The sequence below is a fragment of the Myodes glareolus genome, chromosome 27 (assembly GCF_982192425.1).
Source record: "Myodes glareolus chromosome 27, mMyoGla1.1, whole genome shotgun sequence".
In the NCBI taxonomy this organism is placed as follows: Eukaryota; Metazoa; Chordata; class Mammalia; order Rodentia; family Cricetidae; genus Myodes; species Myodes glareolus.
In genome coordinates, this window is record NC_142052.1 from 40,200,070 (window position 1) to 40,220,521 (window position 20,452).

Below are 20,452 nucleotides of genomic sequence, written 5' to 3' on the forward strand. Positions count from 1 at the left end.
ATTCAGAAGTCAACTTCCAGGAGCAGACTCTATCCTTCTGCTGTGGGTTTTGAGGACTGAACTCATCCTCTGATCGGCTGCCCAGTAGCTGCCTCCACCCACTGAGCCATCTCACCAGCCCCCAGAGCACAGAATTTTTAGTAAAATCCTATTCTAAATTCTTTTCTACCGTGTGTGTGTGTGTATGTGTGTGTGTGTGCCTCTACCCACTGAGCCATCTCGCCATCACTGAACTAGTCTATGTAATACTGTCACGAATATGTGTCATTATACATGCATGTGGGAAGCTATAGCTTGCACACTAATAGAACTCTAAGGCTGATGATGAACAATGGCTGATGATCGCGTGACGTGTGAGGCTCACTGTAACAAATGCATCGCTGGGGGAAAGAGGTGGCAGTGAGGGGCTGTGTCTGTGGGCAACAAGAGCTGTAAGGACGCTGTCCCCACTTTCAGCCTAATTTTCCTGCGGCCCTAGAATGGCACTAAAAATCAAGCCTTCTTTCAGAATATTCAATACGACGAAATTTCTAATGATGTTTTAGCTGTATGTAGTATAAGACAATTGCCCGGATCATGAATTAATCTTCCTAGCATTCTGCTCCTAGCATTACCATTCGTGATGACTTAAAGAAGGTAGCTGGTGTAGGTGATGGGAAGGCCTACAAACTCTCCAGGTGTCCCTACACCCTCATCAGACATTGAACCAACAGCGGTGACCATTGCTCTAAGAGTCCAGGCCACACGGGGGAGGGTCCCTCACAGAACACAGCCACTTCCATTGCCACACCGATGTTCTGCATACTGTAATCCAAGAGGGCAGGGGCCATGTCCTGTAGTGGTCCCTGACTCACAAGGAACAAGGCAGAAGCTCCCTTAGCATCTACAATGGTGACAGGATCCCCCTCAGCATCTCCTAATATACCTCTGTTTATATCTACAAACATCCAAAGCACTTCTTGAGTGAAATTCCCCCTCTAGTTAAGTATTCTTCTCCTGGGAAGACATGAACAATACGGAACATGAGTGTGTGTTGATGCGGCGGAAATCTTTGAAAGTTATAAAAATTGTGGGTTTTTTTTTTAAAGTAAATTTAGCAAAATGTTACTGCTTAAATGTGAGGGCTGGGTTCAGGGTTGCCCTCTGAATGTTTGACATTGCAGTGGCTAGTCTTGGCTGTCAACTTGACCATGTCTAGAGTCAACTAAAACGCATGCAGCTAGCGACACCTGTGAAGGGTTTTTCTTGATGGGTCACTTGGCATGGGAAGGCTCGCCATAAATGCAGATCTTTCAAGGCGGAAGATCCACCTTTATGATAGCCACACCCTCTGGCTGCCGTCTACATGTAATACATGGAAGAAGGAAGTTTGTTCTCCGCCTGCTTGCCCTCACCCTCATTGACAAGTTCTAATGCCTCCACTGGCATTAGAGACGCCATCTTTGGGATTCTGACATTCAGCCTCACAGACAGAACAACTATTGGATTCTTGGATCTTTCCATTGGTAGACAACCATTGCAGGAATCGCTGGAATACAGCCTGTAAGCCGTTCTAATAAATTCCATATATAATCATTCTATTAGTTCTGTTCCTCTACAGACCCCTGGTTAATACCGACATCTCTCATAAGAAATTAACCTGGGGCTGAAAGGATGGCTCTGAGAATAAGAACAGCAGATGGCTCTTGCCGAGGACCCAGGTTCAGTTCCCGGAACCTACATGGCGGCTCACAACCACCTGTAACTGCAGCTCCAGGGGATTCGGTGCCCTCCTCCGACCTCCACAGGCAGCCGGCACGCACGTGAGAAGAGGCCAACGCCCCGCAGGTCGCTGTGGGCCTCAAGGGCTGTGCGCTGAAACACCATCTGTTCACACAGACACACACAGCAGTGAACTGAAGTCAGGCCTGTATTCTAAAAATGAACAACTGCAGATCCCAGTTTGTCAGCTTGTAATATGTGTGCTGACATAGGCTTATCCGCTTTCCAATTTATAAAACACAGTCGATACAAAACTTCGTTTTAGGGATAGGGAGATGGTTCTGTTGTAAATGCTGTGCACACTTGAAGGGCACAGACACAGCTGTCCCCAGACTGCTGGCGGTCAGCATGAAGGCCGCAGGGTTTACACTGTACACATAGTGACCAGAGAAGGCCCTAAGGCCCGTCACCTCTCATCCAGTTAGCAAACAGCATGGGGCTGGGTTTGGCCTACACAGGTATCTTCTTTGGCAAGACCAATGTTGGGGCCAACGTCTAACACATTAGAAATTTCATGTGTTCTCTCTGAAGATCTTTTAAAAGTCTGGCTATGCTGCACGTCCATCACAGGGCTTAGGGACGGTGCAGGATAGCTGGACTCACCGACAGGCCCTCCGTCACGGATGCAGCTGAGTTTGCCAACCCTGCTACAGCGTCCTGATTTCTGAAGTCTCTCATTTTCTCTAATTTGTCAGTTGCCAAAGACTCTACTGACACACGTCTCAGAGCTCAGTCCTGTATCCAATCTTTTACAAAAAAAAAAAAAAAAAAAGATAGGATAGATATATCTATAAATGAGAAAAAATTGACAAAATCCAGAAACATGGGAAGCTAGGCAACGGAGTCTATAGAGTCTATATTCCAATGTTTGGGGGAAGTCCACATGGGAGAAAAGACCAAGAAAACCTTAAAGGGTGTGGCAAAGCGATCATTTCAAATTCCCTGGGGTAAGACACATGCTAGCCCTCATTGAGTGAATTTAGTTGATTATTTTTGGTGTTTAAATGTTTTGTCTGCACATGTGTCTGTGCACGTGTGTACCTAGTGCCCGCAGAAGCCAGAAGACAGTATCAGATGCCCCAGAAGTAGAGCTACAGATGGTTGTGAGCTGCCATGCGGGTGCTGGGACTTGAACCTGGGTCCTCTGGAAGAGCAATCAGTGCTCTCAACCGCTAAGCCATCCGACGGCTCACGAGTGAAATCGGCTCCAGCGATACCCAGAGAAATCACGAGCTCGCAACTGCTCATTTGTCTTAGACTTTAAAAAGCCCCTGCTTATATAGAAAGTGTTGGTTTCTTTTTCTCTCGTTTGCATCTGAAGATTAACAATCCTCCAGCACCTAAATTATTTCCTGGAGCCAAAAGCAGTAGCGCTAATGGTTTCTGCTCACCGTGAGTTCTTTGCTTTTAACTTTAGCTGTATCTCAGCTACAATCACATATGAGCCCCGATCACGGAACGGAGAAAGTAAGGCAAAAGGCATCAGTCAACTTGGGTCAAACTTCATTGCAAGTAATAAATACTACATGACAATAAAATTGTTTTGTATAAAACAGATAAATCAAAATAAACAACTCAGGGACATCTCAGCTGCTTGCAACTACTGATTAGTATGGACTGAGGACTACACGATACTGAAGAATCTTTGCTCATTTTCTTTGCCATCATAAAGAGCATTGCGCGTGCGTCTGTGTGCGCCTGCATTGTTTCTGTCAGTGACTCTTTGAGATGAGAAATAAAATGCCTCGCATTTGGTTATCACTGAGAGTCACAAATCTCGGGAATGTGCTCTTTCACCGCTGGAAGACACGGTTCTCTGAAGCTACTTCAGGCAGAGGAGGCGTCATAATGCACATGGATGTACAATGTAGCGGCATCGCTAACACCAACATGGGGTGGCGGAACAGCGCCATGAATGACTACTGTCAGCTAAGGGCACAACACAGGGGTTGGGGCTCTCTGGGCCACCGCCAGTCATCACCTTCGGGAGCTCTGCCAAGTGGCCTTTCAGGGACCTCATCTGTGAAGGCAGCTCACTACTTCTTTGGACAGCCCCATCTACTATTTCTTATCTTTGGGGTTGAAATCTTATTTTCTACAGCTTCCAACCACCCGCCATAACAGCAAGCCTGTTCCAGTTTAACATTACCGCATTCACTTACTTGAGCAGCAGGCTCCTGTCCTGAGTCGAGAGCACCGCCATTTTCCTCCCGGTCTTCCCCTCTCGCTGTGGACAGGCCCCAGTTTGCCTCTGTCCAGATGGCTGTATGGCTCAAAAAGACCATCCCCAAGGGTGCTGTCACATGACCCTAACGTGTGTTCCTACTGAGTTCCGTCTCTGAAGTCTGGACTTTTGAGGTTGTAAATTAAGATGCTCTTCCCTACCTTAAGCCCAGTGTGCTGATTCCAGCGGAGGTTTGTAAAGTCTTCCTAGTGACCGGCCACATCTGAATCGGCTTACGTGGATACCTTAGGCTATACAACAGTTACCCCACGTTTCTAGGTTCTGATACGCCACTCACGACAGAAGCCGCAGAAGGATTCCAAGTGATCGTCCTGACATGTCCCAGCTTCCTCCAATCCACCTAAATTCTCTCAGCCTTCCAAACAGAACATCCACCTCCCAGCTGAGCCCTGGGCAACACTGCCTCTTAAACTGTGGGTCACAGCCCAGCTGAATGTGGGGGCCATGAAGAAAACGGCAATTGTAAGAAGTGTCTGAATTTAACCGGTCAGATTTTAGTTCAAACTCAAACACGTAAGGAGCCCAAGGTGTTTGTAGCCGGCTTGCCCAGGCTGTCCTTCAGGGCTTCACTAAGGCTCACACAAGACATGCGCACTGCACTGTGCAAGCCTTCACGCCACACAACCTTCACACCACACGCCAACCAATGCAGCCTGTAGCCCCTCGGCTCACTTCAAGGCTGCTGGAGGTGACAGACTCCATTGCTGCCGTACGTACAAAGGTTTTGCTAACTTAGAAATTTTGTGACTTTTATTGTGGAAAACAGAACATTTTGCTATCTCCCTCTTACATGCAAATATAAAATTAGTGTATCTTTGAGTTCTGCTGTGTGAGAATATTTGATTTTCAAAACTGCCATTTGAAGAATGTAGATGACTTCACTGGTAAACATCACTTGCCTTGCAAGCATGAAGACTGAGTCCAATTACCAGAACCTAAGAGGCAGATTGCACACCTGCACGCGTACCCGTGTGCGCACACCAAACTGTTGCTTCAATTGGTGACTTGAATTCCATAAGAGAGATGTGCAATACATTTGGATTATGGCAGTACTTCCCACGATGCTTTGAGACGGTCCTAACCGTATACATGTCATTTTATTCTACATGTTTATAGAAAGAAGCCATCACAGTCACGGCTAAAACTGAAAGGCATGGGAGATAGTCCATTCTATGTTCTATGGGGAACAGACAAGATTCCGTTCTTTATGTAAAACTTTAGAGCCCATCAAGAAGCTGGGAGGATTGCCTGGTGGTTAGAGCATGTGCTTCTCCTGCAGAGGAACCGTGTCTCACGCCTGGTACCCACCTACGCTAGCTCACAATCACCTGTAGGCGCGGAAGAATCCAGTGCCTCTGGCCTCCGTGGGCTCCTGTGTTCACATGAAGCTACCCACACAGACGCACAGACACACACGCACACATATATACATATATATATATATATAATTCAATATAAAATAAAACTTTAAAAGTGTAAAAACAAGAGTTTTAAAAGCACATCACTCTCATGAACATGTACATTAGCTTTAGTCTTCAATAAACAACAAAATTATATGTATACCAAAGGACTGTTTTAAAAGAAAGGCATCGCGAGTAAATAGTTCATCATTACACCTGTTTTATGCACCTATATACTCAGGGTTGCATAAATATTTCTTGGGCAAAAAGTGATTGAGAGTGGAAAACGACTAAGGAGCCTGGCCCCACGTGACCTAACCAATGCTCTGCCAATCCGCCTGGGCCCTAAGGAACGCTGGCAATGAGAGGCTAGGTCAGCAGGGTCATCACAGCCTACGAGCCTGTGATAGTGGGATCCGAGATCTCTTTCCCTGTGTTGCAGAGGGAGGTGGGGGACAGGGAGTCTGGGGGCTGTGAGTGGAACAAAAGGAACAATACCCTCCAACGTGAACGCTTCACTGTGGAAGGCAGCCCCCCCCACCCCCGTGTTTGCCGCACTCAGCTGTCAATCACTCCTGCATTCACTTCCCCTCCCCTTCCTTCCCGGCTGCCACACACACTCAGCTCCTGAAGACGAGCCTCCAGCACGGCCTGGGTTTTCCCCTTCCAAGTTCATCAGAGTGATTTCTCATTTCTTGACTTCACTTTGTGACTCAGTCAATAACGGAAGCATTCACGAGATGCCCCCCCGAGATAAGTTAGTAGAATCACTGACTCCCCGGAAGGCTGTAAGACCAAAGCTGATGGTGTGCGGACTTTTCAGGGGCACAGAGCCGCAGTGACACCCCATCCGCCCCTGGAGCCCATGTGGTTTTATGACAGGTCTGCTGGGTGAAGGGAGACTCCCACCTCCGCGCCGACCCGTGCAAACCTCTCCACACTTTCCCTCTAAGCTCCTTGTTCTTTCTTCAGCTGGACTACAGATGACCCCAACCGTGACCTCAGAAATGACACCTTCATACCGGGAACCCCACGTAAATTGGGGACACTCTCCTCATCGGCTGCTGAGAGAACTAAGCTCCCCTGCTTCAAACGTTCATCGGGCATCTACGTGTTACCAGAGCGAAACCTAGCTAACTCAGCGACATAGCTGGGAACAATCCAAGCAATTTGTACCAATGGTCAATGCTTGTTGCTTTCCCAAAAAGAAACAAAGGCCATTCAGAGGCCAGTACGACTTCCTGAGGTGTAGCTAAATAAAAGCTCTGTTTGGTCCTGAGCACTAGGAAAAGATGGCAACCTTGCCTTGGGTTTGCAAGGGCTTGGCCGGCAGCCACCAAAACAGTCGGGGCAAATTCCTGTGCTGTCAGAACTCTTGACAGGGAACTTGCTTCACATCCTCCTGGGCACACCCCACGGGCCCTGGACCGATGCCCAGCTGCCTCCGCAAGTCCTCTGTCCCTGATTTCATCTGGCTTACCTTGCAAAAAAAAAAAAAAAAAGCATCTCAAAATATCGTCCCGGTGTTCTCTCTGCCAGCTGGGGAGAAGCTGCCAAAATGCTTTCTGGAGAGCCACACCCATCTGTCCTGCCTCAGCACAAAGAATGCTCCAAGGGACCTGTCTTGGAAGGGAGCCACCAGCAGACCTGATAGAGAGATACCTGGGGTTACCGCCCTGGGGCAAAGCCCTGCTTACCCTGAAGACCTACTGGACTCCGGGTCCTTTCTCCCGAACACTACACCTGAAAGAGGACTCTTCTCCCAAGGGATCTGAGCGTTTTGATAATCAGATGACGTTACGCGAATTAGCAGCCTGTCCTACACCTAAGTGTTTGTTAGGCCTAACTCCAAGAAACTATCTAAAGGTTGAGCTCTTGACTAATGCTTTTCCCTTTGTTTAGTGCGGGTGACTTATTGTATGGGACTGCGCTGGTACGTTCCGGGTGCTCATCTTTTGATAGGTGTGCCAGGAAGGCAGTGACCCTTTTCTCAGAAAAATCCGCATATGTTCAAGCATGCCTCTGGTTTAGACAACTTCAGAGACGGTATAAGAGCTGAGGAGAGTTCCATGGTTCATCCCAGGGTCACAGTACCTGGAACAAGAACCAGCAGACCTTTCCTATAAAGGGCAGAGCGTGAGTGGGTCTGGCTTGACCCAATGCCTCGGCTCAGCAAGGGCGGGGCGAAAGCAGAACAGACAGGGTGCGTAAGACGGATGGCCATGCTCCAACTGAACTGTGGGCACTCAGGTTTCCACTTCCTACCAATCGCGCATGGCAAAGAATGCTATCCTCCTCGTGGGAAAAAAAATCGAAAGCTTCCCTATCTGCTGGCCCACAGGCACAGGCTGCCAAACTTCACCAGCAAGCCAAGGGCCGTCGCTGGGAAAGAACTACGCTGCATCTTCACCCTCTCTGCCTTCTCCATGGGGTCCGGGATCTTCTCACGGAGTTACGCGGCAAACCGCTGGAGTAACCGTGGTCAGACTGGCGCTGTCGCCAGGAGACATCACAGCCATGCTCATAACACCCGAGACGGGTGCAGCTCGCTCAGAATGCCGTGCTGGTGACCGTTCCGTGTTAGCCTCAGATCCGCGGCTCTATATTAAGACGAATACAGATGGGAAAGAGAGTGGAGGTTTTCCCTCTAGCCTCAACTCGGTCATAGTTTTTGCTCCTCGTGGAGTGAAAAAGTAAATGAGTGTGGTTGGCAGAGAAAGCACAACACACCAAGCAAGCTTCAGAAAGGTCACTCTAACCGTATAAAAATTCACAGAGATGTATAGAGATTACCGCTGGGGATTTGCTGACATAGTTCCCTACTGTGTGATGCTTTCATTGATGAGTCGTTTAGAATAAAGTCATTTTAAGGATACATATGACTGTGTTCTTAATTTGACTTTTTTTTTATTTTTGTACAGTGCTGGGTTCAACCCAGGCTTTGTGTGTCCTAGGCAAGCACTGTCCCACAGGGTGACTACTTCTTCAGTCTTTAAATCTTTACAACAATATTTCAATATAATTGATTTAGTCTAACCCTAGAGTTCCATTGCATGGGTTTTTAAAACAATAGCCTAAAAAGCAGCCCAGGGTTCTAACTATGTCCCAGAGGGGTCCACAGGACAAAAAAATGTCAACGAGCCCTTCCTTGCTTGCCCCAGAAGAGGACCTGCGGGACCAGAGCATCTCTTACCAGTGCGTTCACATCTTCCGTCTTGTGGATGAGCATGCGGATCTCCTCTGGGTCACCACTGAAGATGGCTTGGACCAGCGGTGGCTGCGAAAACAAGAGACTGAGAGTTAGGACGTTTGCTCACATCGAGGTCTGTGTGCATACACAGACAGAAGGAAGATTTGTTCCCAGTTTGCTCAAGAATTATCAAGGAGTGGGCAAAGACAAATAAGGCCCGAGCTACAAGCACAAGGAGGCTCGTTGGTGAGGTAGTTACATAAAGGAATGACTTCCGTACAGCCTGAAAGCCATGACACAGAGCCACTGTCTGGGGCTATGAACTAAAATAAAGTAGAGTAAGAAAATCTCCCAGAGTTCAGAGTGTCTCTGATAGACCCTTAAAGTTCCTATCGAGGTAACCAGCAAATGCAGGATTTTTGAAGCCACCCTTGTTTCGGACTAAACCTTGTCACCCCTGACACAAATACTGAAGTTTGACTTCGAAAGTCGCTGGAGAAAGGACCCTTGAAGGTTGTTCAACAAATGGTGCTGGCATAACTGGATATCAACGTGTAGAAGAATGAAAATAGACCCATAGCTATCGCCATGCATAAAACTCAAGCCCAAATGGATCAAAGACCTCAACATAAAGCCAGCCACACTGAACCTCATAGAAAGGGAAGTGGGAAGTACACTTGACTGCATTGGCATAGGAGACCACTTCCTAAATATAACCCCAGCAGCATAGACACTGAGAAAAACAATTAATAAATGGAACCTCCTGAAACTGAGAAGCTTCTGTAAAGCAAAGAACATGGTCAACAAGACAAAACAGCAGCCTACAGAATGGGAAAGTATCTTCACCAACCCCACATCAGACAGAGGTCTGATCTCCAAAATATACAAATAACACAAGAAATTAGTCATCAAAAGAACAAACAATCCAATAAAAAATGAGGTACAGACCTAAACAGAGAACTCTCAACAGAGGACTCTAAAATGGCTAAAAGACACTTTCATATTGAGTGAGGTAACCCAGACCCAGAAAGACAAATACAGTATGAGCTCACTCATAAGTAGCTTTTAGACATAAAGCAAAGAAAATCAGCCCACAATTCACAATCCCAGAGAACCTAGACAGCAAAGAGGACCCTGAGAGAGACATACATGGATGTAATCTACATGGGAAGTAGAAAGACAAGATCTCCTGAGTGAATTGGGAGCATGGGGACTATGGGAGAGGGTAGAAGGGGAGGGGAGGAGAAGGGAAGGGAGCAGAGAAAAATGTAAGCTCGAGAAAATCAATTTTAAAAAATTTTAAAAAGGTAAAAATATCACCCACATAAACCAGCGACCCAGGGAATTAGTTTGTTAAGAAAGAAAAAAAAAGGAAGGAAGGAAGGAAGGAAGGAAGGAAGGAAGGAAGGAAGGAAGGAAGGAAAGATGTTTGATTGTTTCAATATGGAATAGTCAACCTCTTTTTCCCCAACTTCAGATCTTGACAACTACATATATGTACTTGCTTACAACCGTTGGAAATGTTTCAGTCTTGACAGGTAATTACCTGGATGATAACAGTGTCACACTCTGACTCAGGAGAGGAACCACCCAAGAGGCGTATTAAGATAAGATCCCTGAGGCCCTCTCCTGAGGGTTCCGGCTGAGTATCTAGAGAAGGGGGCTGTGGAGCTGGATGCTTAAGAAGTCACCTCCTAACTCTTTGGAACTGGCCCCAAACACTAACCTCAAATGATGTCACTGGCTTCATCTACCTCCAGGTCTCCTCTCACTTGGAAGTCTGAGTCGTCATTTTTCCCCAAAATCCTTCCTTACCGTCCCCCTCCTTTCTGTCGCTCTCCTACTGTCTTTGTCATAGGCTTTTTGTTTGTTTGATTTGCTTTCTTGAGATAGAGTGCTGCTGTCCTTAGCCCAGGCTTTCTTACAGATTTGGGGCCTTTTAGTCTATGTATAAGTATATGTATGTGTATCTGCATGTATATGTATATGTATATGTATATGTATATGTATATGTATATGTATATGTATATGTATATGTATATGTATATGTATATGTGTGCCTGCACACATATAGAGGTCAGAAGGCAGCCTTGAGCACTGGTCCCTCTCTTTGTTTGAGACGATATCTATTCATTATTCAACACTGCTCCCAGCAGCCTAGCTAGCCCACAAGCTCCCACAGGTGCCCTCGTCCCTGCTTCCCACTTCCCCAGACTTCTGGGATTACAGACACATGCTCACATGCCCAGTTCCCACAGGGGGATTCTAACTCAGGTCCTCACACTGTACGGTGTGGTTTGGCACCAAACGTGGTTCCTGTGAGTTTTGATGCTGGTTCGTGTCAGTTTGGGAGACCAAAGTGAGCATTGTCCAAATAAGAGTTCCTGAGACAACATCACATAAAACGTAGCAAATTGCAGGGGACTGTTTCCACCTGCCATGAATCTGTCCATGGCTAACCCCTCCCCTGCCACGAAAGCCTCCAGCGAATGGGCAAACATGCCTTTCTCCTACCCACCCATCTCTCAACCCTACTACATGCCAAGGTGTAGGGGTCGTTTTTCAAGTTGTCAAAACTAAGCATCAAAAAGAGATGGCTGAGAAAAAGAGGCACTTTTTCCATGGATCCAGTCTTGGTCAGTGGCTCCACTGAGACAGAAAGCCCCTCCTTCCCCTTCCTGCAGCCTTCCTGCTAACCAAGTCTCTCATCTTTTCCGTGCTCTCTCTGCCTTATTGACTTGTAGCAAAATGCTATCGGATGAGTTTCTGCCTAAATGAATCTCGAGGGGGAAAAAAAGTCAACAGCCATAAGGCAATATATAGTGGCAGAGCCGGGCAGAAGCATTGTGTTAAATCAACAGAGGTCACGCAACAGCTGAGAAGTTCAGATTCTCAGGTATAAGCCCAACCCAGGCAGTACTGGACCAGTGGTCGGTCGTGAGCAACTCAGGGGCCTCTCACTCCCTCACTTGCAAGCCTGAGGAATGCAGACAGATGCTCTGCGGGATTCATTAAGTCCTCGTGCTCCTCAAGGGAGACAAGCCTCCCCAGTCATGACTGGAATGTTCCCAAAGAGAGGCTCGCTGACCCGGCTGCCAGGGAAGGGCGCCAGAGCAGTCTCTAAGCACACAGAGGTGTGTCCGGCTTCCCGGCTCTGCTGAGAGCTGCTTCGTAAGGCTTGGCCAGACACAGATCCCAGTGACTTCCACGGGAAGAGCTCCTCTTGCCCTCCGATGCTGCTGCAGAATACACACATCCACACCCCCACGGCCACACGTATGTGCACCGTGTGCATACATATCCATGCTTGGACACATATTTATAGAGACGCATGTCAATTCCCTCGCACTCCCCCAGCAGAAGTGCCCACCGTCCCTCAGGTGCCACCTCATCTCTCAGATCAGCTGTCTCTGTGTCAGGATCCCTGACTTATCCGTGGCCCCAAATCACAGCAGTGGCGATGGCAGTTTGAGGACAGCATTAACTGCTGTACTTGATTACCGTGTGTGGCTCTCCATCTATAACTCAAATGCTTCCACGAGGAGGTGTATATCCACGCGATTAAGGAGCATCACACACAGTGGGTGCGGCGCTGTCCAGTGTTGTGGGCACTCGCTGGGTTTGGTGGAATACATACCCTGCAGACAGTGTTAGGTTGGGAGAGTAGCCCCAGCCGCTGGCCCGGGGGTTGCTTTGCTCTGGACTCCAAATCCCAGCATGCCACTCCCACAGGGTATTTAAGAGGCCTTAGTTTTTCCCAGCGTGGCCTAGGACCCTGGGCCCTGGGGCCTGGACCCCGCGGGAAAAAACTAAGGCCCCTCGGTGGGACACTCCATAGGATAAGAATAAGACAGCTCCGCCGGCGCAAGAAATCCAATTAGGTCGAATCAAACCACATCAAAATGCCCATCATTTTATTAAGAATGACACTCTCGGGTGGCCAAGCGCATGGCAGGGAGACAGGATAACAGAGAGCCCATGCAGACCCGAAAACCACGTTTCCTTCTTGCACGCATGGGTGTCTGCACAGCCCAGCAAACACACGTGTACCACGGGTCAAATTGCTAAAAACAGTAATATGGGCAGGGAGAGTTTAAAGAGATGGGGCAGTCATTTCAACTTCTGTTACTAGAATGTTCCTTGCCCCTGAGCAGCTGTATGCCAGCAAGGCTCGTGGTGGGCTGTGAAGGCTGGCACAGTCCTCCAGCAGACTCCAGGGAACCGGGCACTTCCCAGCCTAGCTTCCCGGTAGCGCAAGCGGGATGCTTGGCTGGGACTTGCCCGCAACGGCCATGTTCCCTGGAAGGGGGGCCCAGCACATTAGAGGTGACGGGCTGCTCGGCTGAGGACCCTTAGCCTGTACGGGCAGCCGAGCGGAGCATCAGGTTCCTTGTCTCTGACGGCCATTGTGACTTCTACAGCAAGCATGGGAAAAGTAAGAACTCAGCAGAAAGACACATTCCCTACTCACAGATATTCCACCCCAAGGCAGTGTTTTTCTTTCTTCCTTCCTTTCTTTCTTCCTTCCTTCCTTCCTTCTTTCCTTTCTTCCTTTCTTTTTTTTTCTATCTGAAACCTTGGAAAACCAACCAGAAAAACACTTCGTTTCCAAAGCGGTCTTTCAAGACAGTACTCTCAAAGTCTGAAGTAGGGCTCCATTTCCACTAGGGGGCGCAAGATAGTAATTTGTTGTCCTATCAATGTTCAGGTCCTGTAATTAGGGAGAAATGGTTATGGGTCCAATTTTGCTTCTAAGAAAGTTCTTAGCAAGAAGTGAACATGTTCACACGCGCGCGCGCACACACACACACACACACACACACACACACACACACACCACTACATACACACCAAAATAAAAGTGAATACACAGAAGGAACAAGCAGTATTTTGTTAAAACTCAGTTTCCCTACTGAGCTATGAGCCCACGGTTTTAGAACAGAGCTATCTGGGCAAATTCTAGGTTCAAAAGTGTCATTGTCGTTATTTGAAAGCACAATCCAGAGAACTGGGGACATGGCTCGGTCAGTAAAGTAGCTGACACACAAGCAGGGGGACCTGAGTTCAGACACCGCCACCACCCCCTCCACTGCCACCACCCGCCTCCACCGCCATGCCCCACCCCGCCAAGTACTGTGTGAAACTAGACACAGTTGCCTATCTGTAACACCCGTGCTGGAGGCGGGGCAGCAGAGACAGGCAGCTCTGTCGAGCCATTGGCCGCCCAGCCCAGCTCAATCAGCGAGCTCCAGGTCCAGTGAGAAACCCTGTCTTGAAACACAAGGTGGAGACCAGATGTGATGGCAAAGTCTTTCATCCCAACACTCAGGAAGCAGAGGGGGTGTATCTCTATGAGCTCAAGGCCAGCCTGGTCTACACAGTGAGTTCCAAAATTGACAGGACGTCATCACGGAGAAATCATGTCTTGAAACAAAGCAGCAAGTGATAAAGGAAGTCACCGGACATCAACCTCTGGCCCCCACAGACACTCACACACACATGTACAAACATGAACAGTTACATACACTACACGTCAACACAAACGTGAAAAGCAATATTCAATTCTTCTCTCCATTCCGTTAAAATCATGTTAGTTATGACATCAGAATGAAGTCCCCGGTGGGAGGGGGGAATAATTTCATCCTGGGTTCAATCAGAAAACTGACAGGAGAAAAAAAAAAAGAGAGAGAGAGAGAAAAACAAACTGATAAGCTTGAGGCTGGGGACAAAGCCCACCAGCAGATTATTTACCTAACACACATGAGGGACCAATCCTCAGAACAACAAAATCATGTGTTCTGTGGAAACCACTCCCTAGACTTCTGCTGAACCCACTTTGCCTTCCCTTCGTCAGCCGCAAGCTCTTTCCTACGCAGACCTTGAATGAGAAGCAAAGGGACAGCATGTCACGGAGACCGGAGACCGGGACCTGGAGGCGGTGTAACAGACGCAAACATCTATAGAGGATGCCCTGCCATTGCGCTCCCCAATCCCTGACTCATCGCCTGTCTTTCTCTGACTAGATCGGGTACCTAATCCCCAAACATAAAAGCAACCATCTTGCATTCTGATCAGGAATGGATCCTGGAATCAATCAATAAACCAAGAAGAAACAGTGGTGTTCCCAAACATCTGTCTCTACTTGAGCACTCTGGGTCCTGTGCATCTTCAATGCCGGACAGAAGCCTGGTATTGGTACCTAAGAGCTAGCACACCAATAATCTGGCCGATCGAAACCAACAGCTCACATGGGTGATCAGAACACTTCATTAAATAGTAACTGGTTTTTGTATGGGACAGAGATTGGGTTTTTGCAAACGGATAACAAAAATGTGTTCGAATCACCTGATTTCACGAACAAAGCTTGCTGCCCTTCTTCACATCGGTCCTGCTGGCTGATGCCCAGCAAGGATGCTGCTGAAGGCTTCCTTCCTCATCTGTAGCTCACCTTTACTTGGGAAGCCCACCCCATCACCAAAAGATAATGACGACCATAAAAATCAAAGTTGTTTCCCTGAAGTACCGTAAGAGGCAGACAGACTGCACTTAGTCCTCATGAACGTTATTTTTAATTAGGGAGTAAAGGAGAGCGCTTGAAATGGCTCACACCTGTACTCCCAGCACTTGGGTCATCTTGGGAGGCAGTGTGAGAAGGATTATGTGTTCCAGGGCAGCATGAGATATGGCAAGTATCTGTCTCTAAATTGATTAATTAATATTAATTAATGAAGGCCAGTAACTATTTCAATCATCAGAACCCACTTTCAAAAAAAAAACAAAAAAAAAACTCAAGTCTGATGAGGCCATTGTTATCCCAGTGAAGGGTCAGGGGTCAGCCAGCCTAACCTGCTTGGCAAGTTTCAAGACCTTATCTCTAGGAAAAAAAAAGGGGGGTGGGAAATGCTTGAGGAGAGATACCAATGCTATTCTCCACCATATGCTCACATACACACATAAATAGAAGCACACACACACACACACACACACACAAACCACACAGGAAGGAAGAAAGGGAGGGGGAGAGAAAGAGTTTCTACAGGACATAGAACAAAGTCAATCTTTATAATAGTTCTAATTGTTTACCGAAAAGAAACAGAGAAGACATAAAATGCCAAAAGCCCAAGTTATAGTAGGAATCCATCTACTTAAATAGAATGAAAAATGAAATACGTTTAGTCAGAAGTTGGATAGAATTGTCACCTAACCTTTTCAAAATGAAAACACCACAGAGGCAGAGGCTTGGCAGTGGTTAGTAAGGACCAATTACCAAGCTAACGGCTGTTCCTTCTTTGCTGTCCTCTGTTTCTGAGCTTCGCCAACGGCCACTTCTCTGCTCTGTGAGGCCACCCATTTGCCCCAGAGCCCAGATAACCCACGATAAAATAAAGCGCAGACGGGTCAGCCTCACTCCTAACTACTGAAGACATGAAAGGGGAGGTTAGGCAAAATGACATGAAGAAATCCCAGCCAGGTTCAACCGAAACCTGAGGCAATCCTGATTTTGCTGATGCGACCTATAATGGCTCTCTCTTTTACCATGGTAGAGAGACAGCTGATGGAGAGTCAGTTGACCTAGGATGGTCCTAAGCGGGGTTTCCTCATCTGTAAGATGAACTCGGAATAGCCATTTTACAAGATACACTCAAGGAACTGCAAATACACTAACACCTCCATCAGAGGCCAGGGGCCTAGTGTTCCTGCCGTGAAGTCGGGGATTCCTATTGTGTTCGTCCTACAAACTGGATGGATAAAGGGTCCTGGAAGATTTCCTTTAAAATTATGGAGTAAGAGCCAGTGAACTGACTGAGCAGGTTATAAAAAGAATGAAAGAAAGAAAGAAAGAAAGAAAGAAAGAAAGAAAGAAAGAAAGGAAGGAAGGAAGGAAGGAAGGAAGGAAGGAAGGAAGGAAGAAATAGAAGCAAGCTTGCCAAATAAGCCAGAAGATCTGAATACTTGAGTCTGATCCCTGAAATCCATGATTTAAAGACTCCCAAAATCTGTCCTCTGATTTACATGTACAGATAATAATAATAATAATAATAATAATGCAGAGCAAATCTTCAAACTGGGGTCCTAATCCATGCATTGCCATCTCTGAACTATAAAGGCTCTTCCTGCTAGGAGGCAAATTTGAAATGAAATTTATGCCCTGGCCATGCTGAAGCACGCATGGGCAGCCCGTATATGGCGGTTCTGTTGAACTTGTCCATGTTGAGTTTCACGGTCTAAGCTGATGAGGACGACTGACCAGGTCTCTTCCTCAAGAGGGCACCAGATCTCATTACAGATGATTGTGAGCCACCACGTGGTGGCTGGGACTTGAACTCAGGACCTTTGGAAGAGCAGGCAGTGCTCTTAACCACTGAGCCATCTCTCCAGCCCCGATAGCCTGAATTTGCCTTAGTTGCACTGAGCAACTAAGAATATCACAGAGCTTTTCTGTATGAAATTTAACTTCCAAAGCCAAATAATAAGACCTTACTAAAATAATATGTCATCTTTTTGAGGAGACTGTCTCGTGGGACGCAGCCGACTAGGAGCAAAGAGAACCGTGAACATGTGAGAAGTGGCCGAATTTGCCCACTCTTCTGCAGGTTTAACATACGCTAAATTTAAAACGTGTCGTGCATTCATGCCTGCTAACCGCTCCTCATACTAAAGGCTAGCAAAGACATGTATATAGTTAGAACCTTTTCAGTTGGTCTCTGGGTGACACAGGAAGCGACCACCTTGTTTGAACTTGGGAGGAGGCCAAACGATTTACATGTTAGCGAGACACTGAGTTGAGAGATGTAGATGTGCTTGATTCTGCCTGTTCAGAACCTTATCCAAAGTGCCACACCGGGAGTGATATGTGTCCTAGCTAGCACATCATGTCCAATAGCCTAAGATCAGGCATTCAGCCTCAGTTCCCACATATCCCCATCTTGGCTGTACTTTTGGTTTTGGCTTGGGGCGTTCCTTTGCTTGAGGCAGGGCCTTGCTACATAGCTCAGGGAAGTCTGGAACTTACTATATGCGCCAGACTGGTCGACAACAGTCAGCAATCCTCCTGCATGCGAGGATTATAGGTGTGAGCCACTATGCCCAATCAAATAAATACCTAAAGGCCCGCTCAGGATAAGAAGCAAGAAATGGAGGATCCAGTCTATGATGTGTGGATAGTCACACTTCACAATAGCTAGATACAGACCAAGAGATTTTACTTCCGACATAACTACTAAGGAAAAAAAACGTGTTTCCTCAAAGTCAGAAAACACAATTGAGGAAGACTTGCGTAGATACGTGTCATCGGAAAGACGAAGAGAGGGGCCTTAAAATAACCCGTGAAAGAGAGGCTTCCAGAGCAACAGGATGAAGAGGAAGTAGAGAACACGGTGCCAGCAAGAGGAGTTTTAACCTAATCTGTGGACAAACAGGAACCCAGGAACCCAGGTCTTGAGCAAGAGAAAGGCATGGAGCTTTCGCAAGCGTGTGCTCTGGCCATGGTATGTGCTGCGCACGGGAGGACACACTGGAGTTAGAGACCCAGTGAAAAGGCGGTTGTCAGAGGCTGGAGAGATGGCTCAGAGGTTAAGAGCACTGCCTGCTCTTCCAAAGGTCCTGAGTTCAATTCCCAGCAACCACATGGTGGCTCACAGCCATCTGTAATGCGGTCTGGTGCCTTCTTCTGGCCTGCAGGCATACACACAGACAGAATAGTGTATACAAAATAGATAAATAAATAAATAAATAAATAAATAAAAGGCGGTTGTCAACACAAGCCACTGCAGGAAGGGGCTTTCTGGTCTCTTGGGGACAGGCTCCCGAGTATGACCTCCAGGGATGCGGGGGAAACCACGGACACCATTTTCAGCTCTTTGATGCCTGCTCTGTTCCTGGATACAAGCTTGGCTCAGCTTCTTGGCTCCTTTCCTTCTCTCTTTATATATAGCTCGGAGCTCCTGCCCCAAGGCGCTCTTGTTTCCAGGTGAAATGGAGTTTACTTCCTTTAGCTCCGGAGCATCCCCGTCCCGCCCCTCCCACCCCACGCGCACACACAGAACTTCTGCCGACGTGAGCTGTCTCGCCAGGCTCGTCACTTGAGCACGGAGTTGAAATCACAACATTTCAAAAACAGGCCCCATCCATACAGAGAAAAGAAAAACAAAACAAGACGGACGCGCTTTGCCAAGGGCCATATTTTCTTCAGGATCCGCTGCCAGCTGCTCGGATCTTTCTTTTTCCACTCTGTCGAGTTTCAAAATGGCTGGAGATCAACTCGAAACCTGGGCGACGTTAATTAGGGAGTGTTACGGAGAGGACTTTTTTAGAGAGCTGGGGCCAGGCAGACGGCTCTGCTGATAAAGGGCCTGGCCAAGAAGCCTAATGGTCTTCATTCAGTCCCCGGAGCCCACCTGGTGGCAGGGGAGAACGGCCCCCTGTGAGGTGTCCTCTGACCTTCACGTAGGCACTATGGATAGCACGCTTGTACATACAGATGCACAGACGTGTAAACAAATGTAATTTTGAAAGCCTGCGTAAGTAAGAAGACAACGGACCCGAGAGAACAGTATGTAGAGGATACTTAAGCCAGCATATTCTTAGTGAGGCAAAGAGAGCGAGGACACATGATTGAGTTTCCTGCTTCAGAAGTCTGTTTAGAGGTTCTTCTTTCCTGACTGGTTTGCTTACATTCTTTCTCCAAGTGTACCTTGTGGCATGCTCAGTCCACATGTTCACAAGGCAAGCCATTTCGGAGATCTTTGTAGTAATAGCGCCCAGGGCAGGGGGTGGGAGACAACCATATAGTCCAAAGATGACGATTAAGGTTATGCCACGCTCAGCAGAATTTCTTTGTTCAGAGACATAAAGCAATTTTCAATTGTAGGGCCTAAAATGTGACTTTTGCTAATACCTAATACATCTCCCTTATCGTAAAACGACAATAAGTTTTGAGGTGTTCCTTTATGATACGTGCCATAAATGACCTATTATCATGGTATACTTTCCTCATGATGGTCACTTAAGCAGTAATAATTTTGGCGATCTCAGACATGAGGAGATGAATAAGGCATTTTGAGTGGTGTTGAAAACAACAAGATCACATAGAAGGAAAAAAAGGGATTCATCAGGATGGAATCAGCCTGTTGTTGCCTGGGGAGAGAATAGATAGCTACAAGCAACCTCACTGATGAATGTGGGCTTAGTCAAATTCAGTCGCTCGCGATTCTGGGTAACTCCAAACAGAGCTTCTCTGAAATCTGCGAAAATCTGAATTCTTTGAAAGCGCCAACAAGCCAGTTTTGACGCAATCAACCCTTCCCAGTGCTTACATCCACAGCTCGCCATGGGTTTCTCTGAAGCCCTGTCCGCCTTGTCTGTGTTTTCTCTTTGGATTCCATGAGTGTTTTGTGGAAGAGAGATAACCATTCAGCTCCCGCTGTGTCCCACAGATGGAGGACTAGGGACATACGCAAACTAGGGTCACTTACCTTGGTGTCCTGCCCACTCTCAAATCAAGAACCAGGATGGGTCTCTGCCTGCAGTGACTTGAGGGCCCCCTACTCACAAAGCCAGAAACGTCTCTGAGAATTCAGACCTAAGACTCTTCCATGTAATCTTCTGGGAACCATCTTTGGCTCCTCCAGCCAAAATCATGGCAAGGGCATTCGTTGATGGATGTCAACGGGAAATGATAAGACAACAGGAAGAGACAGGAGCCTACAGGGCTGAAAAACAGTCGATATGGGAAATGGGAAATCTGACAGAAGCAGACCGGCATATCTTATTTCCTTTCAAAGACACTAGCCCAGCTCATATTAACTTTAGTTTTCTAAATACTGTCCACCCAACTACAGATAAGGGATGTTTTCT

At 47.3% G+C, this 20,452-nt stretch overlaps 1 protein-coding gene across 4 annotated transcripts in view; it reads right to left on the bottom strand.

The window, feature by feature from the left end:
- Positions 1 to 20,452, bottom strand: part of Ankrd44 (ankyrin repeat domain 44) — a 239,073-nt gene that overhangs the window by 134,883 nt on the left and 83,738 nt on the right. For all 4 annotated transcript variants that reach the window (XM_087902417.1, XM_087902416.1, XM_087902418.1 and 1 more), the window contains exon 2: positions 8,600 to 8,683. In XM_087902417.1, the coding sequence (XP_087758543.1) occupies positions 8,600 to 8,683 (84 nt within the window). The remainder of the gene's footprint in view (positions 1 to 8,599; positions 8,684 to 20,452) is intronic.